The sequence below is a fragment of the Megascapheus bottae genome, chromosome 6 (assembly GCF_031878675.1).
Source record: "Megascapheus bottae isolate mThoBot1 chromosome 6, mThoBot2.hap1, whole genome shotgun sequence".
NCBI classification, from domain to species: Eukaryota; Metazoa; Chordata; class Mammalia; order Rodentia; family Geomyidae; genus Megascapheus; species Megascapheus bottae.
The window spans coordinates 55,969,511-55,986,956 of record NC_143514.1 but is presented as its reverse complement, the minus strand read 5'-3'; the positions used below and the strand labels follow the sequence as shown (position 1 = coordinate 55,986,956).

Below are 17,446 nucleotides of genomic sequence, written 5' to 3'. Positions count from 1 at the left end.
TTCCCAGCCAGGTAGAAGCAGTCTTGCTGGAATGTTCCTGTAAGCCTGCTGTCAAGGTAGGCCTGGCACCTCCTTCCCAAGAGGCCTGCTGCCCAGCCTGCCATGGTAACTTCTGAGAAGCTGTGCTGCCTGCCTCTCTTTGACCTTATCACTATGCTCCTGGACCTTTTTGTCCCCTCTACCAATTCCATAGAAATACCCTAAAATCTTTAAATATCCTACTATTTTCCCTTTGACATACTAAATCTAAACATTCCTAGGCTCTGATAATTACAGATGTGTTCTTTCACTACTGGAAGCTAGAAGCCATTTACACCTCTGCTCTCTGCATGAACATAACTCCTCCTGTCTTCACTTTATCTTTTGCCCACTTTGGATTGCACATTCTTGTGCCATGCTGGCAAAGCTCACTATGGCCTTAAGTTAAGCCTCCAAACTAGGAGACTTTGGGGTGATCCTGTTACCCCTGCCAGTCACTAGGGTAGAGGCAGGCAGGGATTCTAGCTGATGAGACCTGAGAGATAAGTTCATGAAAACCCTTCAAGTAAAATGTCTTCACTCCTATGAAAGAAGCATTGGGGGAGGGGGATCTTTGTACTGCTGGCTGTTTCTGCAGATGTGACAGTGTGTAGGACTGCAGAGGCCATCTCCCAGTTGGAAGGCAATTAGCCAGTGAAAACCATGCTGCAGCTAAAAGTAGAAGAAAATGTGGCTCCTGGATGTAAGGATGAGATGCTAGATCAATCACTCACCTCTAAATTTCTTTTGTGAGATAATGAATCCCCTTATTATTTAAGATATTTTAAAGTAGACAATCCATGGCCTATCTTCTCACATTTGAAAGTGTGCTAACTGATACAGAATGTGAAGATGGGAAGGAATGGACGTCTGATGTACAACTCACTCACTGAACAGGGCAAGGGCAGAGAGGATGTTGCTACTCTAGGCAAAGAAGCTGGTAACCCTCATGCTCTAGAATCATTGGGTCAAATGATATATTATTGAAGTACGTTATACATAGGCATGGATGCATCATGATGAAACTCTCTTATATGAAGTAATAATTGTTATATGAAGTAATAATTGTTTCTTGCTATATATTAGGACATAATACTAAAAAGACGAAAAGAAATCAAGTCTGGACTAAAATCTATGTGAAGACGAGAGGAAAAAAAAGTATTACAGAGACTGGCTGGTGTTTTAGTTTGTGGCCTACAATGTCAGTTAACTAAAAATCTTCACAACTCCTCAATCAACAGATTCAAGTTGCTTCTTTCTGTACCACCATGCCCAGACTGTTTTCTTTCCTTCTTCCATTTCCTTGCTCTCCGCCCCCCCCCCCTCGCCCTTTTCTTACTAGCCCTGGGGCTTGATGGAATCGGGGCCTGGGTACTGTCCCTGAGCCTCTTTTTGCTCAAGTCTAGCACTCTACCACTCGAGCCACAGTGCTACTTCTGGCTTTTCCTGTTACTGTGATACTGAGGAAGTGACCCCAAGACTTCATGCATGCTAGGCAAGCACTCTACCACTAAGTCAAATTCCCAGCCCACTAGACTATTTTCTTTCCTTCCTCTTCTTCTCTTTCTCCTCCTCCTCCTCCTCTTCCTCCTCTCTCTCTCTCTCTCCTTTTTGGGCCTGGGTGCTGTCCCTGAGCTCCAGCTCAAGGCTACTGCTCTGTCCTTTGAGCCACAGCACCACTTCCCATTTTCTAGTGCTTAATTGGAGATAAGAATCTCACCTTCTTTAGTGCCTGGTCTGGCTTTGAACTGAGATCCTTAGATCTCAGCCTCCCGAGTAGTTAGGATTACAGGCGAGAGCCATGGCTCTCGGCCCACCTAGACTATTTTCATGGTCAAAAATAACTGCTAGAGATATACCATCACGTAAACATTCCAGGAAAACGGAAGAGACAGGAAAGACAAGAATAGAGAACTTCCTGACAGAGTGGTTTTCCTAATATTATTCCTGGAGGCCCAGCTCACCATATTTCCTTTTTCTCATTGGCAGAGCTTAGAGATAAGGCCATACTTAGCTGAATGTAAAACCAAATAAGCAGATTTAGCTGAGTGTGGTGGCACACGTGTGTAATCCCAGCACTTAGTTGGCTAAGGCAGGAGGGTGGTGAGTTCCAGGCCACTATATAGCTACACAGCAAGAGCCCATCTGAAGAAAGCAAACAGTCTTTTAACTGGGTATAAAATGATGTCTTAATTACAGAGAGGATCTATCCAGTGAGGATAAAGGAAATTGAGTATGTATCGTGTGGTTTTAGTGAAGCAACATAATACTTGCTTTGAAGTAAGAGTTCTATGGTCCATCATTTCAAACTTTTTCTTGTCAATAACCTCAAGTCTCAAGTCTGTTCCCTCTGCCTGTGATCCTCTTGTCTGGGAAACCCCAAACTTCCTTTTCTCACTATGCATCTAGGTTGAGTATTGCCTGTAAGATTGTTATCTTATAGATCAGTGCCACTTACAAGATTAGCCATGGCCTCTTCTGAATGTAAAACTGCCCAGACCACCTCACCATTCAAACCCAATGTGCTCCTTCCCTTTGCCCCTCGGGGCACTGCAAAGTTTCTCTCCTTTGTCTAAGTCCCTCACACCATCAACAAACACCCTAACCATTACTCTTGCCTGGACAGACTGAGACAGCCTTGTCTGCTACTGTACTGGAGCCACATCCTGTTGCATACACGCAGCTTGCTCTTCGCCCCTCTCAGAGGGGATCAAGCCTGCCATCACTTTTTTTTTTTGCCAGTCCTGAACTCAGGACTGGGCACTGTCCCTAAGCTTCTTTTTGTTCAAGGCTAGCACTCTACTACTTAAGCCACAGCACCACTTCCAGCCTTTTCTGTGTATGTGGTACTGAGGGCTTTATGTTGCACCCAGGGCTTTGGGCGTCTAGGCAAGCACCCTACCACTAGGCCACATTCCTAGGCCCCTGCTAGCATTTTTTTCTTTTTCTTTTTTGTTAGTCCTGGGCTTGAACTCAGGCCTGAGCACTGTCCCCAGACTTTCTCAAGGCTAGAGCTCTGCCACTTGAGCCACAGCACCACTTCCAGCTTTTTTCTATGTATGTGGTACTGAGGAATCGAACCCCGGTCCTCATGCATGCTAGGCAAGCACTTTACCACTAGGCCAAACTCCCAGCTCCCCCTGCCATCACTTTTAAAGCCTATCCATCTTCTTCATCTGGGCTTTGACATCACACAAAGCACCTGGCTCTCCAGGGAATGCCCCTCCTTTGCCCCTCTTCCCCTGCTCTCTCTGCTCTCAAGCCAGACCCAATGCTGTCATCTCCATTACTTTCTCCTCCTAAGCAGGGCAACAGATAAATTATCTCCTATGGGGGGAACAAGGCTCCTTCTAGCTGCTTTTCCTGCTTGGCCGGTACCCAAGCTTTCAGCCACTGACAGGCACTCAAGGTCTCTTTTCCAAAGTTACTTTCTCTAAAGCTCCTTCTCACTAGTCTCACCCCTGTGGCCTTGGGAGGGGAGGGCTCCTTAGCTTTGACTGATACTCCTTGGAGCCCTGTTCTTTCAGCGTCAGTACCGCCCCCTTCCATCCCATCCCATCCTGGTTACTGGGAACGTTTTTCTTCTGACAGCCTCTCAGATATAGGGTAGTGCAGGGCTGTGATCGGCCCTCTCCCCTTTGCCCTCTCTTCTCTTCCTCGGCAACCTCATCTAGCCCTAAGGTCTCCGTTACCATACCATTTCCAATAATTTATAAACATATATTCACACTTCCACCACTGTAGCCCAGGCCACACCATCTCTCATCTAGGTAAAAAGCAGTGCTCCCCCCAAGTGTCCCTTCCCACCGCAGACCTGCTCATCTCGTTGCCTGCGACAACAGCAGAAAAAAGGCCATGAATGGAAATCACAGTGAAAAGAAAGCAAGGCCTTTCACTTAGTCAATAGTACAGAGCCGATGTTAATTTCCTCGTGCTGGCAATTGTACTGTGACTAAACAAGATGTTAACATTAGGAAAGCTGGGCAAGTGAAACACGAAATTTCCTTGAAAATAATAAAAATTAGTTCAAAGTAAAAAAGTTTAATATGCAAACACTCTTGTAAAGGCTTGGAGGATCTGGCCCTGTTTACTCCTGGGGTCTCATCTTTCTCTCTCTCTGGGCCTGCAGTGAGTTCAGGTTCTTGACCTCACATTTTCTTCCTTCTGCCTGGAAAATGCATCCCCACCTCTGGAGACCGGCTGCTCGCACACCTCTGGGGTGCTTTCCCTGTGCATCCCACAGCAACCCAGATGCCCTAGGGCTGACTACCTGTTACCCCTACACCACAGCCTCCTGGACGGATTATCTACATGGGGCCTCCTGGAATGCTGTGCAGAGTGGATAAAACAAAGGCCTGGAGAAGAGAGGAGGGGAGAGGGATAAGAACACAGGTGAACCTACTCTAACCTCATATTTTCCATCCAAAGCCCCTGAAAGCCAGCTGCAGTCTTTGTTTCCAGCTTCCATAGTGTAGAGGCTTCAGCTTCTTTCCTACCTGTCTCCTCCTGATATCTTGGTTTCCCCAATACTCTGTGCCAGCAGACTTCCTAGGACCACACCAGTTGTAGGGTAGTTGTAAGGAGCATTAGGGCTCCCCAGTCCTTGATGATGATGCCTGGCAGAAGCACATAGCTCGGCTGAGGGACTCTGGGAAGGGTAGCTGCCCTCCCTAAGTCCAGTCCCACCTGGTAAATATTTCATCCTCAAGCTGCTCAGCTAATCCCTATTAATTTCAATACTGCCGCCTTGCCTGGCTCAGCTCCCAATGCATTATTTATCCCCTTTGTTTATTTGTCGCTAACAGGTGGGCCCCAGTGGAGGCGCTGACTGGGGACAAACCCACTCCATCGCAGTGCGGCTGTGAATTAATCATGAGAACTAATGGGAAACACCTCAGCTCCAGGCACTTCCCCAGCCACCTCCACCGCCCTGGCACCCAGGGGTGGGCCAGGGCCATCTCAACTCAATTTAACTCAATTCAAAACAGCACATTTTATTTATTATCTGCCTACACTTGTCAGACACTATGCTGTGCTTTGGGGACAGGTGAACAGAAGAGATCTAAGTTCTTGCCCTCAGGGAACTTACAGTCCGATGGGAAGAGAAGCATTAAACAACTTTGAAGCAAGTAATTCTTAACCACACAGTGCTTCCATGCTGTAGAGGGCAGGAGAGGTCAGCATGACAGAGGCTGTAAGCCTGAGTCCAGGGAGACAGATACTACCCTCAGCTCACAGGGCTCAGCCTGGGGCTCTTCTGTTAAATGAGCCAACTGTGTCCTGAACACCAGCCTGTCACTCAGAACACCTGGATATAAACAGATGGTCTCACTATCTGTGCTGACTCCAGTGACTTGATTTCTCATCCTCTTGCTGTGGATTTCCAGAGGCGGGCTCTGACCCCAGGCCTACTCCTTTAAGGAATGTCAGGTTCCTACTCTCTGCTTCTAGCACACCCTTGAGGTGATGGAGACCAGTAACTCTCAACTGTGCACACCAAGGAACCCAGGTGAGCACTTGGCTCAGGGCTTTCAATGAGGATGCTCAGGACCTAGAAGGCTAGGGCTAGATGTGGCCTCTTGACCCTGGGTAACATTGTCTTAGCCAAAGTGCTCACCTCATCTTCCAGGAAGGAATTCCACCTGCCTCTGGCACACTTGCGGAATGAACAACGGAATAAAGTAAGGGCCCTACCATCTCTCATGCAGCCCTTTCCCCAAATATGTCCTTTGTAGAGATGAACAAAGCAGCTAATCTGTCCTTAGGGTTTTACGGGACTTAATTTCTGTAAGCTTGCGAGTCAGGCTCATTTTAAAGAGGAGGAAACTGAAGCCTGTGGGGAGAATGACCTACCTGCCCAGGATCACACAACCTGGAATGGGGGCCTTAACCAGCCTAGCTCCTGGGGGATGAGCTCCCTCCCTCTGTGGCTATTCTCTGGTGACTCTAGGGAGCCTCAGAATGATACTAAAAGGTCCCTGGTTTATGAAGCAAGTGCAGCTCTGCTGGAGCGGGGCCTCACAGTGCACATGCTCGAGGTTTGTAATTCTAGTCAAAGTGGCCACTTTGAAAATCCATATGTCTCGGGGCTCCCCGTACATCATGGTGTCAAGTCTTGGAGCAGAGGCATCCATCAGCAGCTCCTGAACACCATGGTCTGCGTGCCCACATGCCTGATCCCACCCCTGATGCCAGAGCAGCACTGCCTCACCATGTCCCAGGATTCACCCAGTCCTAGCCAGCAGGCCACCGCCCATGGCCTGCCCCACCCTACCCTGCTGTGAATGTCGCCCCTGCCCCACCGGGTCTCTGCTCTCCTCTCTGGGAGCCAGGCAGCCAGCATGGAGGCAGCCTCGATAACTTGCTAACGTGCTGCCCATGCTGTTCTTAAAAATTTATGACTGTGCAACATGAAAAATCCGACTGAGGTACCATCATTAGCGGTGCTGCCTCCCTCCCCCACCAAAGCTGCCCTCGTAAATTGAGATTTATGGCTGCGGCAGGCGGGGCGGGGGCGTGTGCAGTGGAGAGGATGTTGGGGGAGATGGGAGAGACGGATGAGGCAGCTGTGGGGCTAGGTGCTCCCCCCTGCGGCAGCTCCGGTTCAACACAGGCTGTGGCAGTGACACAGCCAGACAGTGGGTCTGGTCTGGGGTAGGGCACTAGACCTCACACTGGTGGAGGGAGAGGGGCCCAAGCCAATCCTGGACTCCTTTAAGTGTGCCAGACCAAATCTTGAGGCCCCAGGTGTCAGGTGTCAAGCCCAGGTCTCAGTTGGATGGATGGCCTGAGCAGGGTGGGAAAGGAGGGGGGGCAGAGAAGAGGAGGGTAAAGAGTAAATCTAAGGACCTGGAGCTTGCTGGGGCCACCTGGAGTCAACTGTCCCAATCAGGAGCACTGAATTTGGGTAAGGAGAATGCATTTCCTCTGTAGGAAGGGCCAGGGAGAGAAGACCAAAGGCAGATGTGCAAGACTGGGCCCATTCACAGAGTCTCCCCCTCTAGGGGCCAGAATCCACTGGAGAGAAAAGGAGGTGATCTCCCTACTTGTCCCCCTCCCTCCACAGACCCTCCTCTGTCACCTCCCCTCTGCTTCCTCCCCTGCTCACTTAGCCCTGTCAGCCAGGCCATTATGAAATTGGGGTTTCATTTACAGACTAATTAAACATTACAGCTTGTTCACAATTACAACGTGGGGATGAGGGAGTAACTAATTACGGAAGAAATGAGCTAACATTTATCTCTGCTCCCACCCTCCCTCTCCCCAATGCCCCCGCTCCAACCTGCTTTCCTCTCATTCTGTGGTCAGTGCCAGTTCTCTCGGCCTATTTCCTATAGGATGGGGAGCTTTAAGGGCCTGATACCCACCATCCTAAGATCTGATTGCTGGCTGGGGGAGGGAACTTAGCACCCAGTGTTCTCAGCATTGTGAATGCCACAGTGTCGTCGGGCTCTGTGTCTTTACCGACTGGCAGGGTGTGGCCTGCCTGCTGCAGATGACCACTTGTGTGATGGGGTATGGATGTGAATAAACCACGCCCTCACCCCGCCTCTGAGACAGGATGGAAAAGAACTAAGCAGCTGATGTGCAAAAGCAGGCCTGGGATATAGTCTTAGCAGTCCAGGCCTAATTTCTGAATGCAAGCTCCATTCACTTTGGCCTCAGAGGCAAGAGAGCAGGGTTACTCTGCCTTTGGGCTCAACTGGCCTGGCCTTGGGCTCTGGCAGGATGCACCCTCTGGGGCCCAAGGAGCCTCCTGGAGCTTTGAGTGCCCCCTGTGGGCAGGAGTCCTGGGGTCTGGCGGGCTGGCCACAGGGTTTAATAATAGTAACAGCAAGTGTAAGCGTTTCCATCCTTTCTGCCTTTGGGCAGAAGAAGAAAGGAAAGAGGAGGGAGAGGAGGGAGTGGAGGGAGCCAGCTGAAGGGAGGCTTTGAGGCCTCAGAACTCACATCAAACGGCCGGATCTGGGCCTAATTGTCTGACCCCTGCCCCTGCCTTCAATCAACTCAGCGGCTCCTGCCCGCCCCTTGCCTAACTAGCAGCCATGTTCTCCTCATTAGGACAAGCTCCCCTTGCACACGTGTCCCCAGACATGCTCCCAGATCTCCACCCTGACTAGTGGGAGGGTACAGCAGGGACCCAGTTTGGGAGGGGGCCCTCAGTCATAGGGAACTGGTCTACATCAGGACCTCCACTTTAGGGCCTGGTGCCATGTACTGTGACTAGTTCTGCTCCTCGGTGATTTCTGTCCTCCGTGTGTCCTTGCTGCAGCCCAACTATCTCAGACACAAAGCCTGTGCACAAGGCCTCTTGGCTCATGTTTCCTTTAACCTGGTTTAGCCAAGCAGAAGGCCCAAGTCTGTGTCTACAGGCTGGGAGCTGATGGGACACCTCTGCCTGCTATCCAAGATAGCACATTCAGTGGATCTAGGCATGGTGATGGGTTGGATATTAGGGCTGGAGGCACATGAGTAAAGTGACAGGGCTGAGTGAAGAGTACAAAGCCTAAACCAGGGGAAATCTGTGTATTAATTCCCAGTGCTCCCACTTGCTGGCTATGCAACCTGAGATGAATGACAACCTCCCAGAGCCTCAGTTTCCTCACAAACAATAGACATAATAGCCTATCACAAGGCTTGAAAACTCAGTGAGATAACAGAAACAAAGCCCTTTGTACTTCATAAAAGGTGTAGAATGCATATGTGACAAAATCCTTTCTTCTATGCTTCAGGACTCATTTTGCCCAGCTGGAGTTGGGCTCAGGTCAGTCAGGTTCAAGAGTAGGAGGGATCCAGAGCTCTGCAGAAGCATAGAAGCAGTCCGGGGAGGGGGGAGGGGGCCTTCAGACTAGGTGTGGGCACAGTGATGTCATGCAGGAGCTTCAAGGTAAGGAAGTCAGCTTAAGGAATGCCAGCTTGTATTGGGTCAGATGAGGTAGGCCCGGGAAAGGGTTTCTGTGAATATCTCTGGAGAGAAGGCTGCTCTAGGAATTGATTCTCAGGGTGCCTGGCTTGTTCAGGGGGGCTGGTCTGATCTGGGCCCTGACATTGCCTCTCACCTTAAACCAGTGGTAATGACTTGCAAATATTGATGAAAACGCAAACTACAGAGATTGTATTTTTCGGGAAGTGAAGGTGGGGAGAGGGGATAAGGAGAGAAATAAACTGAAATGAAGTCCAGTTTATCTTACATCTGTGGTTGCTCCTAATCCTGCAGCCCAAAGGAATCCAATGCAGCCCTTTATCTATCCTGTCAATCATTCAATCACCGCCCAGTGCTTGGTGGGCACTACACACCCTCACACATGCTCACACATGCACACACTCTGACTCCTGCTCCACACTCCCGCCCACCCCTAGCCCATTACTCCTCTGAGTAGAAGCAGCCAGTACACGGGTCCTGCCAGATGGATGCAATTTGCATAATATCAGCAGCGGAGGCTGCAAGATCACCAGGGGTCAGGGCGCTGACATCCCCCGCACAGTCTATCTGCAAGTGCTAATTTGGCCAGCATTGATCTGTCTTTCTGATTTCTTTGTCATTTATGTCTGCAATGGTTTGACAGAAGATACAGAGACAGACAAGGGGAGGCCAGGCCAGCCTGGGGCTAGGAAGGTAGGGAAACAAAGATTGTACTTCCCAATGCATCACCCACTAAGAACACATATACACACAGACCTAAACCTTCCTTTATCTGACAATTCGCCCATCATCTATCTCCTCCCTGCTCCCCTGTATGGTTGCAACTGAAAAATACAGCCTGGTTTCTGACAAGAACCAATTCCTCAGGTGTCCCTCTAGGGTCCCAGGAGTCAGCTCAGAAGGAAGGAAGGAAGGAAGGAAGGAAGGAAGGAAGGAAGGAAGGAAGGGAAAGGGAAAGGGAAAGGGAAAGGGAAAGGGAAAGGGAAAGGGAAAGGGAAAGGGAAAGGGAAAGGGAAAGGGAAAGGGAAAGGGAAAGGGAAAGGGAAAGGGAAAGGGAAAGGGAAAGGGAAGGAAGGGGCCCCAGTCAGTATTCAGGCAGGGCAGTGGAGATCTTGTAGTCTTCTTAAGGCCATCCACCCTCAATTTATCACTTTCTCAGGGCCATACCAGAAAGAATTGGTGGGGAAGACATTCTAGTGCTGTTTTCTGTCCCTTTCCATAGTGGTAGCTGGGCTGACTCCTCCCCATTGGCCCTAAAGGTGATCAAAGCGGGATGGTAATAGTGGTTAATGGAGAGACACTTCTTGGGGACAGATGGGGAGAAACACATGAAGGGTCTATGGGGGACTCAAATCAATATTTCACCATCTCAGCTTACCAATGGCCTAAACGCTGAAGTCTTGCTAACTCTGAAGCCTGAGCTCAGCTCTCTTTACCTGAACCAGAAAGTCCTAGGTCCTGTGAGGTCCAGCTGTCACTTGCTGACCCCTCAGCCAGTGTCTGCCTTTAGAGGGGCTCACTGCCAAATTGGCAGATGCCATGGAGTCAGGGGAGAGGAGGACTACAACTCTTAGAAGCAGGATTCTTCTGCAGATAAGGGGACATGGTCATTGTCAAAGGATGCTGAGGGGCTTGAGCATCCCCAGGGGCACAAGACCCTCTCTCCTTGGCCTCTGCCTTGGTGCCGCCTCCTTCCCCTTGCCTGTGGTAGTGGTAGCAGGGTGATCAGAAGGAACTCCCCGCTGGGCAAGAGCGAAGCTGGCTTTTGGTGTGTGCTAATCCCAGGCCTGAGGTCTTCAGAGGGACCTGGGAAACTTCAAGGAGGGGAAGGCAAAGCCTGAGTGCAGATGAGCTCATTAGCCAGCACCCCTCCCCCTCCCCCCGAGGAGGAGGGTGGGCAGCCCAGTGAGCGTGGCGGCAGAGAAAAGGCTGTCACTGTCCTTTCTTCCTTTTGGTACAAGCGTCTCCCTGAGCAGACAATTCTCCCACAGTGACACCTCTCACAGGCACTAATGAGATCTGTGTCGCAGAGTTAATGTGTTCTGACTGGACTCTGATAGATACCCCACGCTTTATGGGAGACCACAGGCCAGGGCTGCCCCTGGGGCCAGACCCCCACCCTGCCACCCACCAGCCCAGCTCTCTTGCTTCCAGCTATAGTAGGCAGCAACTTGTGAAAGCCCTCTGGTCTCTGGACATGTGCTTCAGAAAGACCCTCCTCAGTCCCAGAGCAGAGAGGTTATGCTTGCATGCAAGACCACCCAGCTGGGTATCAGAGAAGGTTCCAGTTATTCACTCAGCCAGCTGAAACTAGCAGTCCATGGGGCCACCCTGTCACAAGAGCAGGTGAGCTTTTATTGGTATTTCCTGTGCACATTTCCAGAAGGAAAGAGAGGAAAGAGCCTAGGCCCTGCCTCAGAGAGGCCAACTATGAAGGGCCTGCCCAATTATACCTCAGCAAATGATAGGGGGTCAAGTATGTCTTCTGTACACTCACATGAGGAGCACCAGAAAAGCCCCAGAGGAGGTGGCTCCTAAAAGATGGGTACGGTTTTCCTGGGCCAAGAGGTGAAGAGCAGACTGCAATCACAGAGAGATTGGGATTCTAGTTGTGAAAAAAGCTGTCACAGCCAGAATGAGGACAGGCCAGCAGGCACAGGGCCCTGGCTCTGAAGGTAACCACAGCAGAGTAGATGGACAGCAATGCCTCTGTTTCCTTTCCTCCTCAGCTGTCGGCCACATTTTGTCATGGTGAGCATGTTTCATGTGATGCTGAGAAAAATGACAGAAGGGAGCATGTCTTTGGCTATACCATCTCTTGGTAGCACAAAGACTACCACCATAAAAGCCCTGGGTCAGCAGTGATTCAGTTCAGAACTCAGGCTTGCACTTAGGTGAACCTGGGTTTGAATCCTGACACCCCAATTCAACTGGCTGTGTAACCTTTGGCAAGTCACTTACGTGAGCCTGTTTCCTCATCTGTAAGAACAGAATGAAGATGCCTGCCTTTACAAGAGTGTTGTGAAATGAAATGAGTTAATATAAAATAACATCAGCCCTCTGCTGACCCTATTGCTTGAAATGAAAGGAAGGGCCACTCGGCAGTTTCCTGTGGAGGTTACTCTGCCTCAGAGACTTTGGCCCAAAACGAGGATGCTGACAGAGTTCCACTGCCTTGGAAGTCAGTAGTTGGACCTGCAGGCAATTCTTCCTCTTGTACGTCCCACTCCAGCTCCACCCTGTGTGCCACATTTTCTAGGCAAATCCTTCACACAGGGGGAAGTGCCCTGCTAAGATGTCATGCTTATGAGCCTCTAAGAGTCCACACCACCAACCCTCCCTGAACCAATGTGTCTATCAGACTCTAGGGCTAAGCCTACAATTCTATCTGTGAGCTATATTGGGACAAGGGCACTGTGTGATCTTTACTAAGTCATTCCTAGCTCTTGACATAGGTCCTGACATACAGTAGGTGCAAAGTCAGTGATTAATGAAAGAAAGCTTTACCTGCTCCTTGCCTCTGTTCTCATAGCCACTCTACTGGCTCTAAAGTACCCACGCCCTCTTGCTTACCTTACTGTACTGTACCTTCCTTTTGACCTCCCCATCCATGGACTCTTCACCAGTCCTTCCTTACCAACTACCAGACTGCTCGGAATGAAGGACAAGCCTAAGTCAGTTCCTCTCTAAATCTTCCTAGGGCTCCCCTCCAATGTGTAACTATCTTACCAACCCCCTCCCAACCTACAGCCCTATCTCCCAGCAAGCTACCTCCTTCCTCTCAATACGTCCACACCACCAATATCATCCCCCATGGACTGTGGGAGAACCCAGCAGACCCTAGAGATGGGTAAGTGTAGGATCTACATAAGCCTCACCCAGCATTACCCAATGCAGTCTCACCCTCTCCACCCTGCCCCCCACACACATACCACTCCCTACTCTAGGCTGGCAGCTCCTCACACAGTTAATTAGCACCATGTCATTGAGGACCAGCCTGAGTGGCCAGTGACAGGAGCTGACCCTTGACCCCAGGGCTAGGAAGCAGTCCACATCAAACTCTTACAGCGCGACCCTTTTAGCACGCATAGTAACTCAGGGCACCGCCAGCTGAAGCTCATTAAAGCTGTCTCTCTGGTGCGAGGGCCATTAACCTCACTGCTCAAACTCCACACCTCCCCTCCCCACCTCTCCCAGCCCAATTAATGCCCTGCATTCTCCTTCCCTTCCAAACACCCTCACCCACACCTCAGAGCCAGCTGGGAGTTGGCAGGGCAGCCCTCTTCATTCCAAGACTACAAAGACCAAGTGCCAAGAACTACCAATGCCCTGGCAGGCTACAGAGAGGAAGCTCTCTGAGCACCTGTGGTGGACCAGGCACTAACCCAACCCCTCACACAGGCTACTCCCTGGACCTCTCCCAACAGCCCTACAAGGCAGGGAGCACTGCCCCTCATTCAAAGTCCCAAGGTGTGACATGGTAAAACTAGAGCTGCTCTTCATTCAAAGCCAAGACTTCATGTCATGCAGAGCCTTGAGCTCTCCCTCTCTCCTCTAGGGAGAGATGGAAACATTTCCTTCTTTAAGGGAGAGGTTACTTCAGGGACCTTAACCCAGGGTCAACAGGAGTGAACAGACAGGAAGGTAGCACTGAGTCTCTTGGGGCAATGGTATGGGCAGAGGGACACAGAATGCACCTGCACACAGAAGCAGGATATGAAGCTCAAGACCTTGTAGGATGTGTGACTTCAGTCCTGCTGTTCCTCCCACCACCAGACTCCGTTTTTGTAAGCCTTCTCACTGCGTCTCTCTGGTGTCACCCTTGTGGAAGAATGATGATTCTTCCATTGATTCATTTACTCATCCAACTGTGTATATATCCCTCTATAAGCACTTAATAAACACCTACTAAGAACTAATTTATGCAGAACAAACTGCCTGATTGTGAATAAGAGCTATGACCTTATTGTTTTTTCATATACTTTTTATGTCTCCTCAAATTCCCAGAGGGTATAAAAATCAATTTTGGGGGGTTGTGGTAGTAGAGACTGAACTCAAGGCATCAGAAAATTACCACTTTTAATCAGGCATTCAAACTGCTTATTTCCATTTGTCTTCTATAAAATTTTATATTCCAGCACTGGGAAACTACTTGTTGATATCTAAACTTATTTGCTCAATATACTGGGCTTTCACATGCCCCAGGTCTTTCTACATACATTCTTCCAACTTAGAATACCCTTCCTTCATTCTTTTGTCAAGCAAATTTCTTTTTATCCTTCAAAGATCTCAAGTGTCCTCTCTCTGACTTTTCTTACCTAGATGGTTTGTTGGCATATGTAGATTGCACCAAAAGGCTTCTGAGCGGGAATAGGAACAGGAACTAAGGAGGGTACCCCACAATCTCAAGGCTTAATGACCATTTCATCTTTTTTCCTGGACCCCAGGAGAGTCTTGGAATATCTCAACAGGAATGATATGCAACACCCCAGGAATACATGAGATGTAAATTATGAAGCAAAAGCAACTTTGAAAACTGAGAACAGGAGAAACCTCCCTTTGGGGTATCCTAGGTGTCTTAATCATCGCCTTTAGTATGCTGACGGCAAGTACCTCTTTTGTTCTTTTGTCTCTTCCCAAAATGTAAGCTCCCCAGTATACAGTATACTCAGCACCTACTAGGCACGAATGAAAGTGGAAGGGATAAGGGAGCTAGTGAGTATAAGGTGCTTCCAATTTCCTAATGCCTCTACCAAAGATATCTTCCCTAAAGTAATCAGGTCATACTGCCATTTAGGAACACTTGGATCCTCCAAGGCATTGAAGCAAAGCCTATGCCTTGTCAAGGAAGCTGCTTGAAAGCAATCACAAATACATGTATGTACATACACACAAAAAAAGATACACAGAAATGAAGACACTCCTTCTGACAGATACATACACAGGCTGGTGATGTCTTCCACAATTAAGACACTTGCCCTCAGGTAAATACAAGGCATTATTATACACACACCCTCAGACAGAATACATCATCATGGGCACATTATACTCAGACAGATAAACAGATACACAGCTAAGGGTGTCACACACAGGCAGACATAATGCATATCAAAGTATCAGAAGCTTATAACCACTCCAATCTTCCCAAAGCAGGAAACCTCTTGAAGCTGTAGCCCCACCTGGTACCCCAAATGGCCCCTCCCAACCTAGGCACTATTCAATGGAGGCTGCTGCTCCTGTGGGGGAGTCAATACCCCATGGACGAAGCCATCGGTCAGAAAGACTTCGACTAATTAAAAGCTGGTAAGGTTTAAATAATTCATCTCCTTAACTCCCATTGATCGTCCAGTTTAGTGGCCAGACTTGAAACAATATTAAACAGCCTCCTCCAGCTCCACACAGGGTGTGGGGGTAGGCAAGCCAACATGTGCCTACATCCCTGACAACACTGCCCATCAGGGATGCAGACAATGGGGAAGGGGGACCTGAACTTGCATCCCAAGCCACCTGTGATTCACCTAAAGCCCATACCCCTCTGATGTGTTCTGAGAGGTCTTTTTCTATTCCACCATCCTCCCCCTGATCCCCAAACCCCAGCTATGATGAAAACATTGTTGGGTCATTGAGTAAGTTATATAAACCCTCTGCATGCCAGGGGACTGGGGCATGCGGGCAGGGGACTGACCGAGCTGCCAGGGGGATTTGTGGAGGGACTGACCAATGCCGCTGTGGGGCCGGCCTATGTGTTGCAGGCTGAGGCCCTTGTTCATGTCTAGAAGTCCATTCTTGGGCCAGCAGCCCATGGCGAAGCTGTAAGCCTGGAAGACAGGAGGCAAGAGTGGTTAACGGAGATCCTGACCCCTGAACCAACCCCACTCACCAAGTTTCCTCCAGCCCCCAGATTTTCCTGCCCTGTCTTACACTACCTCATAGGATTCCCTTTACAAGATTCCCTTGTCACTAAAGCTTCCCCACCAGAAAACCCATCTTTCTTCAGAATCCCTCCTCTGGGGCTTCTTCCCATCACAGTCCTTTAACACTTTTATGTACCCCTGCAGAGGCTCCTCTCTAGAAAGCCCCCCCCCCAATTACTAAGATCTTCCTTATGAAGGAGTCCTCCCCTTATCACTGCACCCCTTCATCATATGCCCTTCTGCATATCTCCACATCTTCAAATCTCTAGAGTCCTTAGAACTTTTCTGGACTTCCTTCCCCTAGTATAACTGGTCATAAAGACTGGCTTCAGAAAGGACCCTGGAGACCAATGTATCCAAAATTTACTCCATAGTTGGGAATACTGAAACAAGAACTTGCCAATGAGGTGCCTAGAATCCAAGTTGCTTTTGCCTCCAAGCAGGCAAGACTGTAAAGGGCTCTAAATGCTATGTGTGGGTTCAATGGAGGAGGGAAGTGAGATCATTTGGTTGACTTGGGCAGCTGTGAGGGGAAAAGTAGTACATGGTGTGTATGCGTGCATGCATGCTGTGTGTGTGTGTGTGTGTGTATGTGTGTGTGTGTGTGTGTGTGTGTGTGTGTGTGTGTGTGTAAGTGTTGGGGGGAGCAGATGCTCTGTTGAAGGTCAAGTGCTCACTTATGCATATTCAAAGCTGCCACCCATCGATCTGTACTTAATTGTTTTCCTGGGGTTGGGGAAGGAAGTGCTGGGGGCATCGATCTGCTCAAGCCCCCAGCACTCCATTGTCCCTTCCATTCCCTATTGCACCACCAGCTTCCTCCTTCTGAGGGGAACAGAGGCAGCTTAGGAACAACATCTTCCCTTATAGGCATGGCTGGCCCAGCATGGCTGGCCCGATGTCACACATAAAGAACAGACCCAGAGAGAAGAGACTGACATGGTTAGAATACTATAACAAGGCTACATTAGATTTAGTTTTGGCTTAGCCTACTGACAAGGTCTGGGGCTTCTGTCAGTGGACATGGTGGTTGACTCTTTAAACATTACCTATCCTCTTAAATGGCAGAAGGTAACAGCATGTACTGAGGTGATTATAGGGTTAAAGCATGAGTGTATTCCTAGAAGTTCATGTTGAGTCCAATGATGAAACCAAAGTGATTTGTTCAGATAAGCACTACAGTGCCCACAATTCACTGCTGGACCCACAAGACCCCCACAGGAAAGGGTCCAGCACAGGGTCAGATACAAAAGACCAGAGGCTGGATGCAGTGTCTGTGTCAGGGTCCAGACCCTATTCTGACAGAGAGCCAATACCCTTCTTTCCCAGCTGCAGGAACCAACCTTCCAGCCCCAAAGACTAGGAAACTAGAAGTCAATGTTACTCAAACTTCTGTACCTTCTTAAACCATTTTCCTTTACTGTGAAGTACCATACAGAGCCTAACTCCCAGGTAACATTCCTCCATGGTCTCCCAGGCCACAGCTGTACCCACAACAGGAGGATGAATGTGGGGCTCAAGGGGTAGGTGCTGGTCTAGAGCCTGGACACAGGCATCAAGGAGATGCAGCCAGTGGGTGAGGCACAGCTGG

General features: G+C 49.4%; 1 protein-coding gene across 8 annotated transcripts in view; it reads right to left on the bottom strand.

The window, feature by feature from the left end:
- The window catches only part of Eri3 (ERI1 exoribonuclease family member 3), a 140,536-nt gene that overhangs the window by 10,697 nt on the left and 112,393 nt on the right, over window positions 1-17,446 (bottom strand). For 5 of the 8 annotated variants that reach the window (XM_090335014.1, XM_090335016.1, XM_090335009.1 and 2 more), the window contains one exon: window positions 15,627-15,759. In XM_090335014.1, the coding sequence (XP_090191140.1) occupies window positions 15,627-15,759 (133 nt within the window). The remainder of the gene's footprint in view (window positions 1-15,626; window positions 15,760-17,446) is intronic. The other 3 variants (XM_090335010.1, XM_090335012.1, XM_090335013.1) reach the window with 1 other exon arrangement.